This window comes from Pelophylax lessonae (assembly GCF_965119305.1).
Source record: "Pelophylax lessonae genome assembly, chromosome: 6".
In the NCBI taxonomy this organism is placed as follows: Eukaryota; Metazoa; Chordata; class Amphibia; order Anura; family Ranidae; genus Pelophylax; species Pelophylax lessonae.
Genome location: NC_138773.1, coordinates 186,302,925 through 186,323,301, shown reverse-complemented (window position 1 = coordinate 186,323,301; position 20,377 = coordinate 186,302,925). Strand labels below are relative to the sequence as shown.

Below are 20,377 nucleotides of genomic sequence, written 5' to 3'. Positions count from 1 at the left end.
CGACTTCCAATAGTATTGCCGTTACAAGAAAACATGGAATGGTGAAAGAAACAGGAGGAAAACAGACTGTATATTCCTAGTATAGGTGCATTTAGTATGCTTATTCTTTTCAACCCACTCTCCTCTTGGCAGCAAGCTGAACATTATATAAATGCATGTACAATAATGATGTCCAGAGGCTGACCCAGTACCATACAGCCCCTGGCTAAAATCCAATGCTGTGCCAGGCCATGTTGGCCATTATTCGACACTTAGGCTAGGTTCACATATATGCAAATCAGGTGCATTTCTGATTCGCATAACATATGAACCAAACTGGCTTGCAGTGGAGCTGGTTCACACATGTCCGTGGCGTGGTAGATCCGGTTCAGGTACGAATTTAAGTAAAAATTCACACCTGAACCGATTAAGAAAGCTGCACCAGACTTCTTAAAAAAAAAAAAAACGGCACGTGTGCAGCCGGACGTGTGAACCTAGCCTTAGTTGGTCTGACTGGCTTACTTTTAAACTCAATCTAGCCCCAGCACACACATACTAGCACAGCAAGAAAAATCCAACCAGGCCAACTGGCCACACAATGAAAATCTCTGGACATTTTTGTTTTAGGTAAGTAGTATATGCTCAGCATATTAGGTCAGGGGACAAGGGTAGAAAGGAAAGAAAAAAAAAATCTTCATTGGGGGTGTCAATGTAAAGTTAGATCGCAGTGCAAACTATGAAATGGTACAGAAATTGAATTGCATGGGTGTGAAGACCAATTGCAGTGCGGACCAAAAAAAGGGTCCTGCACGTTTTTGGTGCGAATGTGATTTGAGCCATACAGTTTGTATGGCTGAATTTGCATTGCTCGGACATCGCATGTGATCTGCACAGCAATGGGTTGCGAATCACATGCAATGTCTATCGCACCAGTGTCAACCTACCCTTACAGAACTAATGGCAATTTTTTTTTTGGGCAGAGTGGAGAGGGATTAGATAACCAGACAGTTTTTTTGGCTACCTCTGCCCGTTATAGAGATTTGCCCTATCCATTTGTCCTGTTTGTCATTATCATTGAAAGTAAAACCCACATTTTGGGTTGTCCCCAGAAAAGTAATAAAGAGGAAATCATCCAATGGGGACACTAGTTCTGGTGACCTGGGGGTCCCCAAGGGATTCCCTTAATTTGCAGGGATTTCCTCTCACTTCCTGTTTTGGCTGTGGGACAGGAAGTAAACAGAAATCTTCCCAATGGTACACAGATGGCAAGAAAATAAACTGATAGGGGTTATGTTATGGCCCTCCCTTCATCTATCCAAAATGAATAAAAAAATGCCTATAGTTCTACTTTAAGGTAGATCCATGCTACAGTTTTAAATCAAATCTGTACATAGCTCAAGATAAACATTTTTCAAAAACACCTAAGTTAATTTAGGATACCTATACCCACTTACAGAACCTGGGGGGGGGGGGCGGCACTTTCTTCTTCTTCCCACAGACTCCTGACATTTTTTTGATTTGGTGCATCATTCATTTACAGGAGTTTATTTTTATTAAATCCACAAATTCCCATCTACCACCATGGCAGGACTCATAGTACTCAACAGAAAAAAATGCAGCCACATCCAATGATACTTCCTCCAGCCCCATAACTGAAGGTCTATACCTTGGTATGGACCTACGGCTGGACAAACAGGACCCTGTGCATTGCAGCTTTAAAATTCTGATTGGGACTTCGATGCTTTGCAGGCTCCAATACAGAAGAATAATAAATGCACATTTTTATTAATCAATATGGATGCTTTTAATACTGCGAAACATACAACTAGCCTTTAAGGAAAATAATTATGCCTAGCATTCATTTTGTATTGCAATGCGGCATTAACACAGGCATTGGCACTTTTAGAGGGAGCATAACTACAGCATGTCCTAACACACTTTTGCTGGATTATCCAGTAGGCCAATTTTCATACTAACAATCTTGCCTCTGGAAAGAAAAATCGCCAGTGGCAGGATGATTTTTGAGGACACGTAAAGGCAGTAAACCACTCACGTCATTGCATGCATCCTTCTGTTGCCAGCTAGACAAGGAAGGCGTTTCCTCTGCATATTCAAGAGATTCTGGTCTGAGACAACCCAAACGGGGGTTACTGCTTACCCACACTCACTTTTATTATTTTGTAAACACCATGGACTAGATAAGGAATTAAATCAAGCAATATAAAAGAATGTTTGTTTAGCATGATCACAAAAAAAAGGGGGGTGAATTAAACCTAAAAACACAAAGGTTTGTCCACTCCAAGAATTACATCATCAGTACTTCATAAGCAGATATCAATAGTCACCATGATTGGTCAAGACCATAGCTGATCAACCATGGGAATGGCTACACCAAGGGGTACTTAACCATGTTAAAGAAAATATGGAAGTTTAAGACCCCGTTCACACTGGGGCGACCTGTCAGGCGACCTGGTCGCCTGACAGGTCGCCTGCCATAGAGTAGCTGTGGACCCGTTCTAATAGGAGCGACACAAGTCGCTCCGACTTAGAAAAAGGGTCCGGAGCTTCTTTGGGGCGACCTGGAGCGACCTGCATTGACTTCAATGATATAAAGTCCGTGCCGGCCGCTCCGAGGTCGCGGTGTGAGCTGCGCACCGCGACTTCACAGGTTGCCACCGAAAGTCGGGTCGCCCCAGTGTGAACGGGGTCTAAAAGGTTTGTTAAAGTGGTTGTAAAAGCACAAGTTTTTTTTTATTTTAATCTTCATGCATTCTATGCATGAAGGTAAAAAAAAAAACCCTTCCGTGTGCATCAGCCGCACCAAATGAGCCCCCTCTCTATCCAGCTATGTCCACAAGAGCCTTGCCTCTCTGTAGACTCACACTCCTGATTGGCCATTGGCTCCTGCTGCTGTCATTCACAGCCAGTGACCCAATCAGGAGATTGGGAGGGGGCGCGAACTGCGGCTCTGTGTGTAAATGGACACAGAGCAGCGGCTCAGTACAGGAAGCTGCTTGCTGTGGGGGGACCTGACAGGAGGGAGGAGCCAGGAACACCAGTAGGGGACCCAAGAAGAGAAGGATCTAGCCCACTCTGTGCAAAACCACTGCACACAGCAAGTAGGTATAATGGGTTTATTATTTTAATGAAAAAACTAAAGCTTTACAATCACTTTAAATCCTATTTTCATAACCATTTGGGTCAAAGATCTATAGTTTTTTTTTGGGGGTCACAACGGGGAATGTGGGAAAACCAGAGACTGCCGAGAATAGGAGGGTATTGACAGTAAAATGTACATAGGTCAAGAGATTTGAGGTAAAGAAATCCATACCAGGGTGTACAATGCAAACTATGGCTTTTACAAATGGGTACACAGTTCAGTGAAGCGGAATGGCAGTGACTACTGTAGAACTTATTCTTGTTCTCATATTCCAAAGATGACATTTTGATTCTTCCAACTATAGACCTAAAACCTGGGTGCTAGAATGAAATGACGGATGATGCCTTAAAATTTACCCCTGGTCCACACCAGTGCAGCTTTAAATTCAAGCTACTTCAGCGCAACTTCAAAGCCGACAATCAGTGTGATTTCATGTGTAGCTTGCTTGTTTTCTTCTCTAAAAAAAAAAAAAAGTAATCTTCTGGGTGCTGCAGACAACAGGGGTACTTGAGCACCACAAACATCAGGACCTGTCTCCAGCCCCCCATTTACAGTCTAAGAGAGAACCCAAATGTAAGAAAAAAAAAAAAAACACAGCACTAAAAAAAGGGAATGTTATAGATATGCAAAGCTTATAGGCACAGCCTATACTAATTATGTAACATCAAATGTGAAAGACAAGGGTTACAAATTTTTACGAATATAAACCTCATCCAACCTCGAAGTGGATTTTAGAAAAGCTCCCACCTAAAAGAACAGCAAGAACAAAAAAGGATGTGTTGGGCGCTTGTGCCAAAAGGTGGGGTACCCACTTGCATGCAAGTATGATCTACAGCAAAGATATGCAAACTGTGGCCCTCCAGCTGTTGCAAAACTACAAGTCCCATCATGTCTTTGCCTCTGGGTGTCCTGCTTGTGGCTCTCAGAGTCTTGCTATGCCTCATGGGACTTGTAGTTCTGTAACATCTGGAGGGCCACAGTTTGCATATCCCTGATCTAGAATATTGTGCACTTATCCTTTAGAAGCACTTCTTGTGATGGTAGAGCAATTTGCACTCTTGCACCCAACAGATGTTTTGTCTCTTCCACTAGATCAAGCTAAAAAGGCAGCACAGTTTACATACAGTGATATTTCCAGTTTTATTATGAAGCCCAATGATTTATTCCTAGTTCAGCCCTCTAAACTATAAGAATGGTGACAGATTTAAATTCCTGCAGTTAAAGCTTAAGTATAGGATTATGATCATTACATTGATCCAGCTTGCACCAATGTTAGTATGTAGGTGGCACACCTGTGGAAGCCCTTTAGAAGGTAGAAATTATGGTAGCAGACACAACAGTGATTGCTGCTTGCTTCTGGGTTTCATGGTCAGTGGCTGCCCTGCTGCTTAGGGAATACAGGCAGTTGCTTGCTCGGCCTGTGCGCCAATCAGAACAATTTGCAAATTTTTAATGAATACAAAGTGTTCTCTGAATGAGGTGAAGGGGGCGGGCTGTGACATCACAATTTCTACCTCATCCATACGAACAATGCTTTGCATTTATTACCATACATAACTTTAGTGAACATGGGGGGTCTTCGTTCAGATAAACAGCAGGGCAAATGACCTAGGAGCCAGTAGCGATCACTGTACTAGCAGTGACTACTACAGCGATTTCCAGCTTCTATGGGCATGGGACAGGTATTGCACACACACACACACACTTACATTGGTCTAAGATAGTGGAACTATGAAAAAAATCTGCATACCTAAACTTCAGCATTAAATACAAGAAGTCCTATCTCAAAAAAAGTTGGTTGTAGCCATTTTAGTTAGTAAATTCATATTATGAAGAACTGTTTCTATCGATCACAACATAAAATTGTGTTAACTAATGATAAGAATCGCATTGACAATCATTTTAATGAGCAGCTGTTACCACTGGAAAGGTATCTATGGTTAATTCAATCTGTACCCTCCAAGGAGCTCTGCTACAGCAACATAGAAAGACTACTTTATCTGGTACAGCATATGAAATTGTAGCAGGCTGCTAACCAGTGATGAGATTTAATAGTGGGATCACACCCTTTGGCTTTATATATGCTATACAGTACACACTATTCAATAAGCATATGATTATCCAGCACTGCATGCAGAATCCAGGCATGTGCTCCAAAAATTGTTGACTAATGTTTTAGGGCTCTCTCACACAGACATTCCGTATGTCCATAAATCACCCCATCTGTTTGCGGGTGATATACGGACATAATGAATGTCTATGGGATTGCGGATGTCAGCGGATGACCATCCGCTGACATCCGATTTTCATCCTTTCAGTTCTGTTCTGTTTTTTGGAACGGAACAGAACCCTATTTTTGTTCCGTTTAAAAAACGGAACGGATGCAAAATCGGATGTCAGCGGTGTCATCCGCTGACATCCGCAATGCCCATAGACATACATTATGTCCATATATCATCCGCAAACGGATGGGATGATATGCGGACATACGGACCGGATGACACAAGTGTCATCCGTGTCCGTGAAAAAAAAAAAAAAAAAAAAAGTGTCGGAGCGGATCGCAATACGGTCCGCTCCGTGTGAAAGAGCCCTTAATCTTGTAAATAAACAATGAAGGTTAATCGGAAAAAATATATACTTGGGTCACATCACTGGAAGCATGCTTGAATTTTCAGTCATTAGTAAAGTAGAAGTCCACCAAAATATTTTGGCCAAATCTGGTGGAATGAAAGTACTTGTTGCATTCCCCCCGCCAGCTTTAATGCAGTTGTGGCAGCTCCAGCTTGGCTCGCTAACTGACCTGCCTGTGTTTTTAATCCAAGTAAGCTTCCCATATATTCTATGGGGAATCCACTAGAAGGAGCTGAGGCGGAAGAGTTGCAAATATTCTGCAAACACATTTGAAGTGGAGCTAAAGATAAATCTAGAAAACTTCATGAACTCTGAAATGGTTATCCAAAGAAGGTGCTTCATAGGCAAAATGTAACTGGTCATTCACCATTACATTATAAACTTTCAGCAGCTCTACAAACTTCCTGTGCTCCTCCCCAATCCAGGAGCGCATAGAGTCACTAACTTGGTAAGGCGTAACATGGGTATGAACCGCAATACGTCTTTGAGCAAATACTTTCAAAATATCAGGACATGTTATCCAGGTATTGATGCCTCCAGAATGCCCCCCATCAAGCCAATACATGGATTCAATATTGCCTACAAATACATTCACTTCTTTATCTTTTTTAGCTTCATGCAGTTCATGTAGAAACTGATTCAGTACAACACATCCTTTGCTGAATCCGATCACAGTGAAGGACAGGGACTCCTTAACAGATGGTGAACCCAGATAAACAGATGAGTCCTTGGAGCAATTATTAACACTGTCTTCTTCTGAATGGCAGCCATTTGTGAAATATACAGAACCTGTGTGGCTCACAGAATTGTGGTCACTGTTCACAACATACCTGTTACTCTGAGACATCAGAAGGTTCTGTGCCACAGTGAAAGCATTAGTGATCAAGGAATGAAGTTGCCTTATAGCTCTCAGTTCCACATCGTGCTTTGGGGCTCCGAATAGGTTACTTTCCACAAAATTGTCATAGCAACTGAATTTGTGGAGATGCATGCGAGAAGGTTTTACAATCCATATGTAACTGGAAGGGAAGCGCCGAGAAAGGATAGTTGCAGTATCTTCTAGACTCCACCGTTTCCACCGGAAGTTTTCAGAGTGGCCTGCCATGACATCGCGGTAATTCTGCAGGCGACATTAAAAAAGGGAATCATTAAAGAGGAAGTAAAGTCTTTGTTTTTTTTTTCTTCCTTCCCTGCAAAGTAAATGCATAATGTCCTAGTATGCATCGCATACTAGCAGATTATGTGACACTTACTACAAACAAAGCCCGCATTGTCCCCGCTGCCAGCCGCATCCATCTTCATCTGTCTTCCTTCCGGATCTGCGGATTCCGGCTGCATTACTGTCCGGAGCCAGGTGACGTGCATGCTGGAGCTGTCAGTTACGGTGTTCCGTGAGAATTACCTACCCGTGAGAAAAACCTACCCCTCGTCACTTCCGGTTCACGGCACTGTATGGAATGCAGCCGTTACATTAAAACAACTGGGCTGCAATAGGAATCATCTCCGCTCCTGTGGCTGTCACTTCCCTGCTCTCGGCAAGTAAATATAAAAGCGGCGGCGGGTGTATGTAAACATAAATCACGGACACGCCAGCCGCTTTTATATTTACTTGCCGAGAGCAGGGAAGTGACAGCCACAGGAGCGGAGATGATTCGTATTGCAACCCCGCTGTTTTATTTAACCGCCGCGTGGGTAGGTTTTTCCCACGGTACACCGTGCTATTTCCATACTAGTGCGCATGCGCACTAGTCTGCTCCTCTGTCGTCCCTTTAGGTATCCGGCCCTGTGAGCATGCGCACTGCTGCGCTGCTCAGCTGTTCCTGGCCGGAAGTGACGAGGGGTAGGTAATTCTCACGGGGTAGGTAATTCTCACGCTACAACGGCACAGGGCTCTGAAGAAACGCCACAGGCAGCCGTTTCTTCAGAGCGCATGCTCCGATAATGTTATCGGCTGCATGCAATGTAAATATCTCCTTAACAGTGCAAGTTTAGGAGACATTTAAAAGTACCTATAGGTAAACCTTATAACTTATAGGTACAAGTTATAAAGGTGGGTTTATAACCACTTTAATAAGCGGCTTATAGGTTCTTTACATGTCAGTCAATTTCAATCTGGTTGACCTTTACACTCTCTTTATGCCTTACTGTTAGCACTAAAAAAATGTTCAGTGCGAGCTGTATAGGAAACTAAAATAAATATGGTAACTGTTTCAAGAGTAACATTAAAGAATAAGTCCAGTCAAAACCTAACTAACGCTAAACCTGCTCTGTACTTACCTTTTCTACATCTGATCCAGGGCGTTCCCACACGGAGCTGTCAGTGGCGGCTTCAGCACGGAGGCGGGTGCAGGCGAGGCACTCGACAACGGAAGCCCCATAGTAAATCTATGGGCGACGTCACTTCCCATTCATTTTACAGCCGTTGTCGGTGGTCCTCCCCTTCAAAGAGCTTCCGTCGCTGGAGACTGGACCGATTTGGGTGTATAAAAAGTAAGTACAGTGATTTATGCTTTACAGGGTTCGACAGAATAGTCTTAGAATGTAGCAAAGAGCGGGTTTCGCGTTAGTTAGGTTTTGACTGGACTTATCCTTTAATATTTAGATACAGTACAAAGACAAAAAAAAAAAAAAAAAACACACTGTATGTCCACTAAGTTCAACTAAAAAAAAGGCAAAAACAAATACATTAAAAACCTACATTCTTAGAGCCCTAGGCACCTTTCACATGGACACTTCTGTGAAGCGGAACCCACTTGCTCAGCGGGGGGAATCTCTCCACTGATCCCCACTGAGCAGGCAGATGACAGGTCCATGTCTGCTCCGCTATGCCAAGTGGACACAGACACAGTCCTGCTCTCCTCTATGGGGCAATCAGATGCAAACAGACCGCCTGCCTGTTTCCATACACCAGATTGATGGGTAAAAGGACCCCCATTCATCTGTTTTTTGCAGACAGCATCAGATCAGATGGCGGCGGGCGTCAGCAGACAGGTGTTAGCTGGCAGGTCAAGGCCTATGGCGGGTCAAGGCCTCTGACCTCCTATCAGCCAGATCTGCAAATACCGGGGATTCTTCAACCAGAATTACAATGGCTTTATTCAACCTAGAAACCGGGGAGTCCACTACATGAGGAACCATCCATTGTTTAACCGGTTGCCGACCGCCGCACGACTATATACTGCGGCGGTCAGCCCCGGCCAGGCAGAGTGACGTATCGGTACGTCACTCGCCTGTCACTGACTTGCGAGCCTATCGCGGGCGGGCGCGCGCCCGCCGAGGCGCGCGCCCGCCGCGGCTCGTTCACAGGCAAGTCAGTGCGTGTGACCGGCGGACTCGATGTCCGCCAGTCACACTGCGATCGCTCCTGTGAAGGGAGAAAGACAGAGCGGCTTGTGTAAACAAGCTGCCTGTCAGTTCTCCCTGTGTAAAAGTAAAGATCTGACCGTTCTACTATGTAGAACGGTTGATCTTTGCTTTTACACCAATAGGAATGTCCCTACACAGTAGAAAGCACGCCCCTAGGACACACTTAACCCCTCCCTGTCCAATAAAGTTAACCCCTTCCCTGCCAGTGTCATTTTTGCAGTAACAGTGCATATGTATAGCACTGATTACTGCAGTAATGTCACTGGTAACCCCAAAAGTGTCAAAAATGTCAGTCAAGGGTCCGATCTGTCCGCCGCAATGTCGCAGTACCGAAAAAAAAAATCGCAGATCGCCGCCATTACGCGTTAAAAAAAAAAAACACCAAAAATGACAAAAATCTTTCTCTTTGTTAGTAAACGCGATAACTTTTGCGCAAACCAATCAAAATACGCTTTTTGCGATTTTTTTTACCAAACATAGGTAGCATAAAACAAATTGGCCGAAAAATGTTAAAAAATTTTGATTTTTACTTTTTTTTTTGGGGAATTTCATATAAAAAAATGTGAAAAATATTGTTATTTTTGCAAAATTTACGCTCTTTTTTTGTTTATAGCGCGTGATCAAAAAATCGCACAGGTGATCAAATACCACCAAAAGAAAGCTCTGTTTGTGGGAAAAAAAGGACGTCAAATTCGTTTAGGTACAGCGTCGCACGACCGCGCAATTGTCCGTTAAAGTCACGCAGTAAAAAATCGCAAAAAGACCCCTGGTCCTTTAGCAGCCAAATCCTCCGGGGCTTAAGTGGTTAAGGAGGGAATCCTCATAAGGGTACCGCATTGAAAAACGCTTAGGGATTGCAAAATGCGTTTTTGGCACCCCCACTGTTTTGTGACAATATTGTCAAAGAAATCGGGAAAGGGGAACCCCCTTTGCCGCCTTGGAAGACCTGTGGGTGCCAAAAGGTGACCCGCGCCTCCGATGCTGTGTTAGTTGCATCCTCCATCTTTAAGGTTTCCCGCATTGATACAATCAGCACATCCACTAGCGCCTTTTCATGCACAGCTAGAGGAGCAGAGGAATCATCCTCACTATCTGAGCAGATCATGCAGGGTGCATGGACGCAGACCAAAAAGGGTAACTCACATCTGCAGCAGCCGAATCAGATATAGGATCTGATGAAATAGAGGAGGCAGGTAAAGGCAGGGGATGCTTTTTGCTGGCCCATTTTTCCAGGACCAAATCTACCTTGGACACCAAGGACTGCCATCAGTGCAGTCAGATGTCAGGACCCGGAGGGCCTGGCAGCCTCTAAGAGGGGATCAGGTGGTGAAAAATGCTCCAGGGACTCCATTAATGGACAGGGGAACCCACACAAAAAACGGAATTTTTGTAAAATCTTACCTTTAAAATTCCTTTCTCTGAGTCCTCCGACAGTCGCCGCCTCCTCTAAGTCATCACTGTTGGGTATTGACTTCCCATCCGCAGGAGTAGCTAGGCATATAGACTTAGTCCAAAGACAAAAGGCATTAGAATATACACACCCATGTGGGCTGTCCCATCTGGTCAATACCCCCCTGCATAACCACTCCCAACTCAGTTTGGTAGCATAGCAGTAGGTAATAAGAACCCCAAAAGAGGGGCGGGGGCGGCGACTGTCGGAGGACTCAGAGAAAGGAATTTTTACATGTAAGATTTTACAAAAATTCAGTTTTCTCTTACGTCCTCCGACAGTCGACGCCTCCTCTAAGTCATCACTGTTGGGATGTCCCAAAGCAGTATAGACATGAGGGGTGGGAGATGCAACCGTAGAAAAGGCAATGCAGTACCCACATCAGAGAAAGGAACCTTACATGCACTGTAAGAGAACCTCTGGGCAACAGAAAAAAAACAATGCTCAACAGGAGCAACAGCCCAAGAAAGCAAATGGCAACAGCCAGGGACCCAGAAAAAAAAAAAAAAACAAGGGTCCACCATGGCACTGCCGCACTGAGAACCTTGCGGCCAAAGGAAGCATCAGCTGATGCCAGAACGTCTACTTTGTAGAACTTTGAAAAAGTGTGCACCGACGACCAAGTCGCAGCCTTGCACACCTGGGCCACCGAGGCCCTATGCCAATAGGCCCAGGACGCACTCACAGATCTGGTAGAGTGCGCCTTAACAGGGAAGGGCGGAACCCGTTCCTTCAAGGCGTAAGCCTGTTCAATGGTCTGTCTGATCCATTTGGCAATAGTTGCTGCAGATGCAGCCATGCCCTTCCGAGGTCCCTCAGGAAGGACAAAGAGGGAATCCGTCTTCCGAAAGGACTCCGTAGACGACAGGTAAACCATGATCGTCCTGACAACATCCAAAGAATGCAGAGCAACCTCCTTAGGATGCTTAGGCTTTGTACAAAGCGAAGGCAGGACAATGTCCTCATTAATGTGAAACTCAGAGACCACCTTAGGAAGAAAGGAGGGATGCGGACGCAAGACCACCTTATCCCGGTGAATCACCAAGTACGGAGAACGGCAAGATAACGCTGCCAGTTCTGACACCCTGCGAGAAGTGATCGCCACCAAAAAGGCAACCTTCTTAGACAGCAGAGGCAACGATATTTCCCGAATGTTTTCAAAGGGAGCACGCTGTAAGATGGACAGAACCAAGTTCAAGTCCCATGGAGGTAAGGGCTCCTTCCTGGGAGGAGCCAAATGTCGCACACCTTGAATGAAGGTGCGAACCAGGGAATGAGATGCCACAGGGCGCTGAAAAAGAATAGCCAGTGCGGACACCTAGCCTTTGATCATGGCCAGCGCCAGGCGCTGGTCCACTCCAGACTGGAGGAAGGCCAACACTCTTGACACCGAGTACGAGCGAGGGGGAAAACCCCCTGGACTCACACCAGGCGAAATAAGCCTTCCAGGTACGGTAATAGATTTTACCGGAGGAGGTCTTCCTAGCCTTGAGAAAGGTAGGGATGACCTCAGAGGAGAGACCCCTGTCCTTTAGGACCTGGGTCTCAACAGCCAGGCCGTTAAAGCCAGCGACCGTAAAGCAGGATGGAAGATCGGACCCTGAGACAGGAGATCTTCCCGCAGAGGCAGACGCCACGAAGGCGCCACTGCCAGGCGAACAACGTCGGCGTACCAGGACCGGCGTGGCCAGTCCGGCGCCACCAGAATCACCAGGTGCGGTTCCGAGGCTAACCTGCGGAGGAACCTGGATAACAACTGAATCGGAGGAAAGGCATACATCAGACGATACTGATGCCAAGGGGCTACCAACGCATCCGAGGCGTCCGCCAACGGATCGCGCGTTCTTGCCACGAACCTTTTGATTTAGCCGGGATGCGAACAGATCCACGTCCGGGGATCCCCACCTCGCACACAGCATTTTAAAGACCTCCGGGTGTAGGGACCATTCCCCCTGGTCCAGGGTCTGGCAGCTCAGATAGTCGGCCTGCCAGTTTTCCACACCCGGAATGTGAACTGCCGAGATCGCCGGGACATGAGCCTCGGCCCAAGACAGAATGTCGGTCACCTCCCGGGCCGCCCGAGCACTCCTGGTGCCCCCTTGGTGGTTGATGTAAGCCACCGCGGTAGCATTGTCCGTCTGTACCCGGACAGGACGGCCCGAAGACCACTGGAAGAGGCAGAGTTTTATCGCTCGCAGTTCCAGCACATTTATCGGGAGGGAGGACTCTTCCTCCGACCAAGTGCCCTGGACAGATAGGTTGCCCAGGACTCCAGCCCGACAGGCTGGCATCCGTGGTAATCACCGTCCACACCAAGGGACGGAAGGACTTGCCTTCCGCCACCGACGGGGACTGGAGCCACCACAGAAGAGCCAACCTGGTCTGACGACTCAAGGAGACACACAGATCCAGGGACTGAGGCAGTCTGTCCCACCTGGCCAGGATCTCCGCTTGGAGAGCCCGCGTGTGAAACTGAGCAAAGGGTATCGCCTCGAAGGCCGATACCATCAACCCCAGGCCCCGCATACAGGTCCTGAGTGACGAGGACGGGTTGTCCCTGAGGGACCTGAGCTCGTCCTGCAAAGTCAGGAACTTGTCCTCCGCCAAGAACACCTTTGCCTGAGCAGAGTCCAGAATCATTCACAGGTAGGGAAGACGACGCGATGGAGACGTCATCGATTTTTGAACGTTGATGGTCCATCCGAACTCCTGGAGCATCTGAAGTAGATCGTCCAGGTAACCCAAGACCGCAATGCCCTGAGCCCTCAGCAGGCCCAGAACCGGCGCCAACACCTTGGTAAACACCCTTGGTGCCGAAGCGAGACCGAAAGGTAACGCCACAAACTGGTAGTGGTCCTCTGCGATAGCAAACCGAAGGTACCGCTGATGACCCTCAAAAATGGGGATGTGCAGGTACGCATCTTTTAGATCTATCGAGGCCAGGAATTCCCCTGGACTCAAGGAGGCCACCACCGAAAGGAGAGACTCCATACGGAACTTCCGAACACGCACGAAGCGGTTCAGCGCTTTCAGGTCCAGAATAGGACGCACTTTGCCCTCCTTTCTGGGCACAGTGAACAGATTTGAATAAAACCCCCGAAACCTGTCCCGATGAGGCACCGGGAAAATCACTCCCTGAGCAAGCAGGTCCTGCACCGCTTGATGCAAGTCCTGCAGACGCCCTGGAAGCAGATGAAGATTGGAGGGAAAGAATCTGTCCGCCGGCCGGGAAAGGAATTCGATCTTGTATCCCGATCGAACGATTTCCAGAACCCGACTGTCCGATATCCGGAGCAGCCAAGGTTGGAGGAAACCGCGCCAACATCCCCCCACCCCTGAAATGGGTGAGGGCGCCCCTTCAGGCAGAGGCGGATTGACCCGCCGAGCCGGCATTGCCGGACTTCTGCTTACCCACCCAGGGCTTCTTCTGACTGCCCTGAAAGGCTTGCCCTTGGATTGGTTCCGAAAGGCACGAAAGGACCCCTGATTGGATCTAGGCGCAGAACCCCGCTTGCCTCGAAAAGACTTGTTCTTCGCGTTCTGGGGCAGCATAGTGTTCTTGCCCCCCGTGACACCTTTCACCAGGGTGTCCAACGCCTCGCCAAAAAGGCGAGAGCCAGCATAGGGAAAATTAGCAACTGTCTTCCGCGAGGACTGGTCAGCCGACCAGCTCTTCAGCCATATCAGTCGCCGGTTAAGCACCGCGACACTGGAGAGGCGAGCCACTAAGGGGGCCTCATTCAAGGCTGCATCACACAAATACATGACTCCTTGGTGGATCTGATCCACCATTTCCAGCCGGGCAGGCGGAACACCATCAGACACGAGATTGCTCCTAAGCATCTTAGTCCAATCAGCCACCGCCTGAGCCACCAGAACGGACGCGAAAACGGGTTTGAGCAACGAACCCGCCACCGTATGGCGGGCTAGAGACTCACAACCGCTGGTCTGTGGGATTCCGGAAAACCGGGGTATCCTCAGTAGGAACCAAGGTAGCCTTGTTTAACACGGCCACAGTGTGATCTACCTGTGGAGGCACACACCATCGTGATTCCGTAGCCAGCTCAAAAGGATAAAGGAATTTAACAGACTAGGTACCAGGAATGGACGTTTTAACGTGCGCCACATTTCATTAACAGTGTAATGAAACTCAGCTGGGCAGGGAAAAACCTGCGCCGACTTGCGGGTCCTGTGCGTCCCAAATGAGGACACAACGCCCGGAGGACAGGGCTCATCCTCTAAATGTAAGGTTTCCTTAACAGAAACAATTAACTCATCCATGGTCGCCCATTCTTCAGGTGACCCTGGGGAGGAGATATCAACCCCCACCATCTCAGCCTCCCCCTCAGACCCCGGGGGGTCCAAGGATGAGCGGGACCCTGAAAAGGGCACGCTCGCAGCAGCCATATCCCCATCTGAATCAGAGGAGAGAGACAATCTGGGCCTCTTTTTTGCAGCACGTTCAGACATCAGCATTTCCATATTAGACACCAAAGTCGCCACCACAGCAGCCAAATCGGGTCGCAGCGGGGCCACAGGAGAACTGGGGAGCCCCACTAAAGCTGGGGGGAACTTGCTTTCCTGAGAATCCATTGCTCAAGTTATCAGAAACAAAAAACAGTGCAATAAAATGTGTACTGTCCCCTTAAAAATCACTGTGGTATGCGCAGCCCACCGCTACAGTGACAAAGACCCCAACAGGAGAAGAGAAAACTGAGCTAGAACGATAATACAGAGGAAAATTGAGAGCGATAACCTGCAGAGCCCGCAGAGTGTTGCTACCGATGTCCTGCTGCAGATGGAAAGGAAGTGCTGCTGAAGTAGGCTGGACTACAGACTGCCAGACTTGGGGAAAATGGCTGCCCCATAGGAATGCATTTGGAGGCTACACCAAAATGGCCGCCGAACCGATCGTCCACCTCCCACAAAATGGCGGCGGATGGCGCCAAAATAGCAGGCAGTGTCGCCCCAGGGGAGCTACCCATGCCTGCCCATGGCCAAGATGGCGGACCGCGCGAATATACACTGCTGCGGTCGCCACACAAAAAAACGTCTGCACCCCCAACAATGTACCGAAGTGACACAGGGAAAGGGACCCCCAGACAACATACCGTAGCTGCACAAGCGATCCCCGCAGGGATCGCACAGGGAGTCACACAGGCACAGACATGGGGAACACACAGCAACACAGACTGCCACCCCAGACAGAGGCCCCACACAGAAGTACTTACCTGTACCAGATGGCGTGGGAAGCCTCTATGCATGGAAAACCGCTGTCCTCACCTGACAGGGAGTGCCGTGAGCCAGGGACATGACACTGCAGCACCGCAGATGTGTCCTGTGAGGTAGCCACCTCACAGCTGCATCCCTGTAGCGAACAGGGATGGGTCGTTCGTAATGCCAGGGCGAACCATAGCTGAACGCTCGATGGCGGGCTGGCGGTCAGTCTGAATCCCAGGACCGCATGATCCATCTTCATCCGAAGAGAAGACTAACACTAGAAGCTGACAAAATAAACAGCTAGTAAAGTAAGAAAAAAAACTGACATTTTCAAAGAAAATCAAATAAAAGGTTAGGAAGGCTGAGACTGAAGCCCCAGCACAGGGAAGCCTGACTATTCCTGATGCTAGGCAGATTAAAACTGAGTTGGGAGTGGTTATGCAGGGGGGGTATTGACCAGATGGGACAGCCCCCATGGGTGTGTATATGCTAATGCCTTTTGTCTTTGGACTAAGTCTATATGCCTAGCTACTCCTGCGGATGGGAAGTCAATACCCAACAGTGATGACTTAGAGGAGGCGGCGACTGTCGGAGTACGTAAGAGAAAAAAGGTGTATCATACTGCAAGGAACACCCCACTGTGCCTGTTGTACAGCAAGGCCCAGCACAGAGCACTACCGCTGCTACAGCAGAGAGGGAGAGAGAGAGAACACCACCAAAAAAACTCACCACCACTGATTAGGCACTTATAGCACCAAACTAACTGCACACCATGCAGCGATCAGAAAGAGAAATATCCAGGGATCAGCACTAGGGGCTGAGAAGGGGCACCTACCACCGATTACCACATATCCAGCTTAAAAAACATGGCCGCGGCTATTTTCAAATGGGAAACCACAAGAAAATGGCCACCGAGGTTACACAAACATGGCAGCCGATCTGTAGCATAAAAAGCTACAAGAAAATGGCGGCTCTTGGGGAGGGGGGACCCCAGGAGCTTGAAAAGGAGCCCAACAGAAAGGGGGCCCTGGCAGGTGCCCCCACCAAGCCCAGTCCCCTCCCAAAATTTGATTGTCCGGTCACCGGCAGCGTGCTGCTCACCCACCCCCATCGCCAGCCCAACACCCCAGACTGCCCTAAAATGGTATGTCCACCCCAATGGGGGGGGGGGTGACCTGCAGAAGACCACCGAGAAAGGGGGGGTGCTGTCTAAAAAGGAGGGGAGCCTGGAGGTCTGACCATCCCAGGGAGGGGCCCACGTCCACCCCAAAATCCTCCAAGGGTAGAGGAGGGACAGCTACTTATCACACCAAGAACAGGATGGGCACCGCTCCGGACAGACCACCGCTCCATCGTAATGTGGGTGCGGTCGGCCAGGAGGAATGCTGTGCCGAAGCCAGGTCATGTGCGCCCTCGCGAGATGTTTAACTCGCAGGCCAGCCCCCTGTCCAGTGGGGCTATGTTGCGGCTAACCTAGCGCGGAGCTGCGGTCTGCACACGCTCACTGGCCAGACTGGGGGGACCCTCTGGATCTAGAGATTATCCAGTCCAGCAATTGATTGTAGATTCACATTAAGAACAAAATAAAGAGGAAACAAATTCCATTTAAAAAAAAAAAAAAAATCATAAGGATTTTTGACGCAGTGTGTGAAACCTGTATCCCGGGCGCGTTTCCCACACCATGTTCAAAAAACCCCACAAACGCAGTGCCTTTGCCTCCACTGAATTGCATGGTACTGCAATACCATGAGATCCGATGCAGTGCATTTTTGTAAAGTCGTGCAATATGCTGCAAAAAACGCAGCAGAACCAAAACTTTTGAGTATTGAGGTGTGAGAATGCACTGCCATTGTGCAGTCCTCTGGCATTGTTGAGGGCCACACTTGAGGCCTTCAACACTGCCAAGTTGACCACCACTCTTGTAAAATAGAAAGCCATCAGGGATAGAGGGATCTGTATACAGACAGAGGAGCTCCATATACACAGATGATAGGGGATTTGTGTACAGACAAGCAGTCTGTGTACAGGGCTTTGTTTTCTGCTTTCCCCTTTGTATCTGCATTTCATTGACTTGTATAGCTAGGAAGAGGTCAGATGAGCCTGTAAAGGTGATCAGATAGAACGGATCCTAAATTTTACATACATGCACCTGACACCAAGCTTCCTCTGTCCATCTACACAGGGATTAAATAAAGGGGTGAGCACTCACACAATGGTTACCTTGTCACCTGCCACACAATGGTCACCTTGTCACCTGCCACACAATGGTTACCTTGTCACCTGCCACACAATGGTCACCTGCAGACAATGGACACATCTCTCCAGCACACAATGGTCATCATGTCACCCGCATTCAAAGTTCACCTTTTTCCAGATTACAATGATCACCTTCTCACCTGCCACACAAAGGTCACCATGTCACCTGCAGAGAATGGACACCTTCTCTTCAGCACACAATGGTCAACTGTGGACAATGGTCACCATGTCACATGCTGCTCATCTTCCCACTATGGTTTCCTTCTTTTTACCCCTCACACACAATGGTCACCTTCTTCTGACCTGCACACTATGGTCACCTTCTGCCAAGCAAAAAACGGTCACTATATCACTCGTACACTATGCTCGCTTTCTGTCAAGAAAACAGTGGTCACCCGCACACTGTGGTCACCTTCTGTCCAGAAAACAAATGGTCTCCATATCACCCGCAAGCTATGGTCTATGCTCACCTTTCGTCTAGAAAACAATGGTCTCCACGTCACCCGCACACCGTGGTCACCACGTCACCCGCACACCGTGGTCACCACGTCACCCGCACACCGTGGTCACCAGCACACCGTGGTCACCATGTCACCCGCACACCATGGTCACCATGTCACCAGCACACAGTGGTCACCAGCACACCGTGGTCACCATGTCACCAGCACACCGTGGTCACCATGTCACCAGCACACCGTGGTCACCATGTCATCCGCACACCGTGGTCTCCATGTCACCCGCACACCGTGGTCTCCATGTCACCCGCACACCGTGGTCTCCATGTCACCCGCACACCGTGGTCTCCATGTCACCAGCACACCGTGGTCTCCATGTCACCCGCACACCGTGGTCTCCATGTCACCCGCACACCGTGGTCTCCATGTCACCCGCACACCGTGGTCACCATGTCACCAGCACACTGTGGTCTCCATGTCACCCGCACACCGTGGTCTCCATGTCACCAGCACACCGTGGTCTCCATGTCACCAGCACACCGTGGTCTCCATGTCACCCGCACACCGTGGTCTCCATGTCACCCGCACACCGTGGTCACCATGTCACCAGCACACCGTGGTCTCCATGTCACCAGTACACCGTGGTCACCATGTCACCAGCACACCGTGGTCTCCATGTCACACGCACACTGTGGTCACCAGCACACCGTGGTCTCCATGTCACCCGCACACCGTGGTCACCATGTCACCAGCACACCGTGGTCTCCATGTCACCAGTACACCGTGGTCACCATGTCACCAGCACACCGTGGTCTCCATGTCACCCGCACACTGTGGTCACCAGCACACCGTGGTCTCCATGTCACCAGCACTCCGTGGTCTCCACGTCACCCGCACACCGTGGTCTCCATGTCACCAGCACACCGTGGTCTCCATGTCACCAGCACACCGTGGTCTCCATGTCACCAGCACACCGTGGTCTCCATGTCACCAGCACACCGTGGTCTCCATGTCACCAGCACACCGTGGTCTCCATGTCACCAGCACACTGTGGTCTCCATGTCACCCGCACACTGTGGTCACGTTGTTCTCACCTGCACGTCCCCAGGGAAGTAGATGACATGGTGCGGCCTCTGGGCTCGGTCCCGGGGCGGAGAGAAGAGGAGATCATTACACTTGCCGGGCTCACTTCCCGCCACCGCCGTCAGTGTGTACAATGCGGGAAGGTCGGTGGAGGCAGCGCTCGCCCCCGCACACATGCTGATCAGTCCGGACACAGTATGGAGCAGCAGACGGCGAGCCGAGCTCAGGGCTCTCACTAAGCTACGCATGTAATCAGTCCTCCCTGTGTGCACACACGTCTGTGCGCTGTACGTAATCACCCTGCAGCAGATTCCAGTGGGTGGAGAGCGGGGCCTGCCACTGACAGCTCACACTGCAGCCCATTGAAACGCAAAGGATGCTGCCAGACGCCCTCTTCCCACGGCTCTACCCGCTACTCATATCCCACACTGCGCATGTGCACTGTTCACTTAGCTCTGGCGGTCACGTGAGGTATAGGACTAGCGCTGATCACCTGTATGCTGTGTGCAGGGCTAAAGACTTGACACCTCTGCAATGATTGGCTCATCAATATATCTGTATACAGTATGGCTGACTGAGGTACACTGTACACAGCTCCTCACTTATCTCTTCAGCCCCAGAAGGCTTTCCCCTCATTCATGACCAGGCAATTTTATGCAATACAGCACTGGGTTTCTTTAACTAACAATTTGCGCGGACATGCAACACTGTACCCAAATAAAATGCATGCCATTTCCCCCCCCCCCCACAAATAGAGCTTTCTTTTGGTGGTATTTG

At 48.9% G+C, this 20,377-nt stretch overlaps 1 protein-coding gene across 1 annotated transcript; it reads right to left on the bottom strand.

Moving 5' to 3' along the window:
* Positions 1-5,906: 5,906 nt before the first annotated feature.
* LOC309559239 (mitochondrial protein C2orf69) lies at positions 5,907-19,890 on the bottom strand. Its single transcript, XM_082262458.1, has 2 exons — positions 19,612-19,890; positions 5,907-6,890 (listed from the first exon to the last, which is right to left on the bottom strand). Exons 1-2 carry the CDS (start codon positions 19,846-19,848, stop codon positions 6,063-6,065), a joined length of 1,065 nt encoding a protein of 354 aa, XP_082118584.1. The 5' UTR covers positions 19,849-19,890; the 3' UTR covers positions 5,907-6,062.
* Positions 19,891-20,377: the final 487 nt, after the last annotated feature.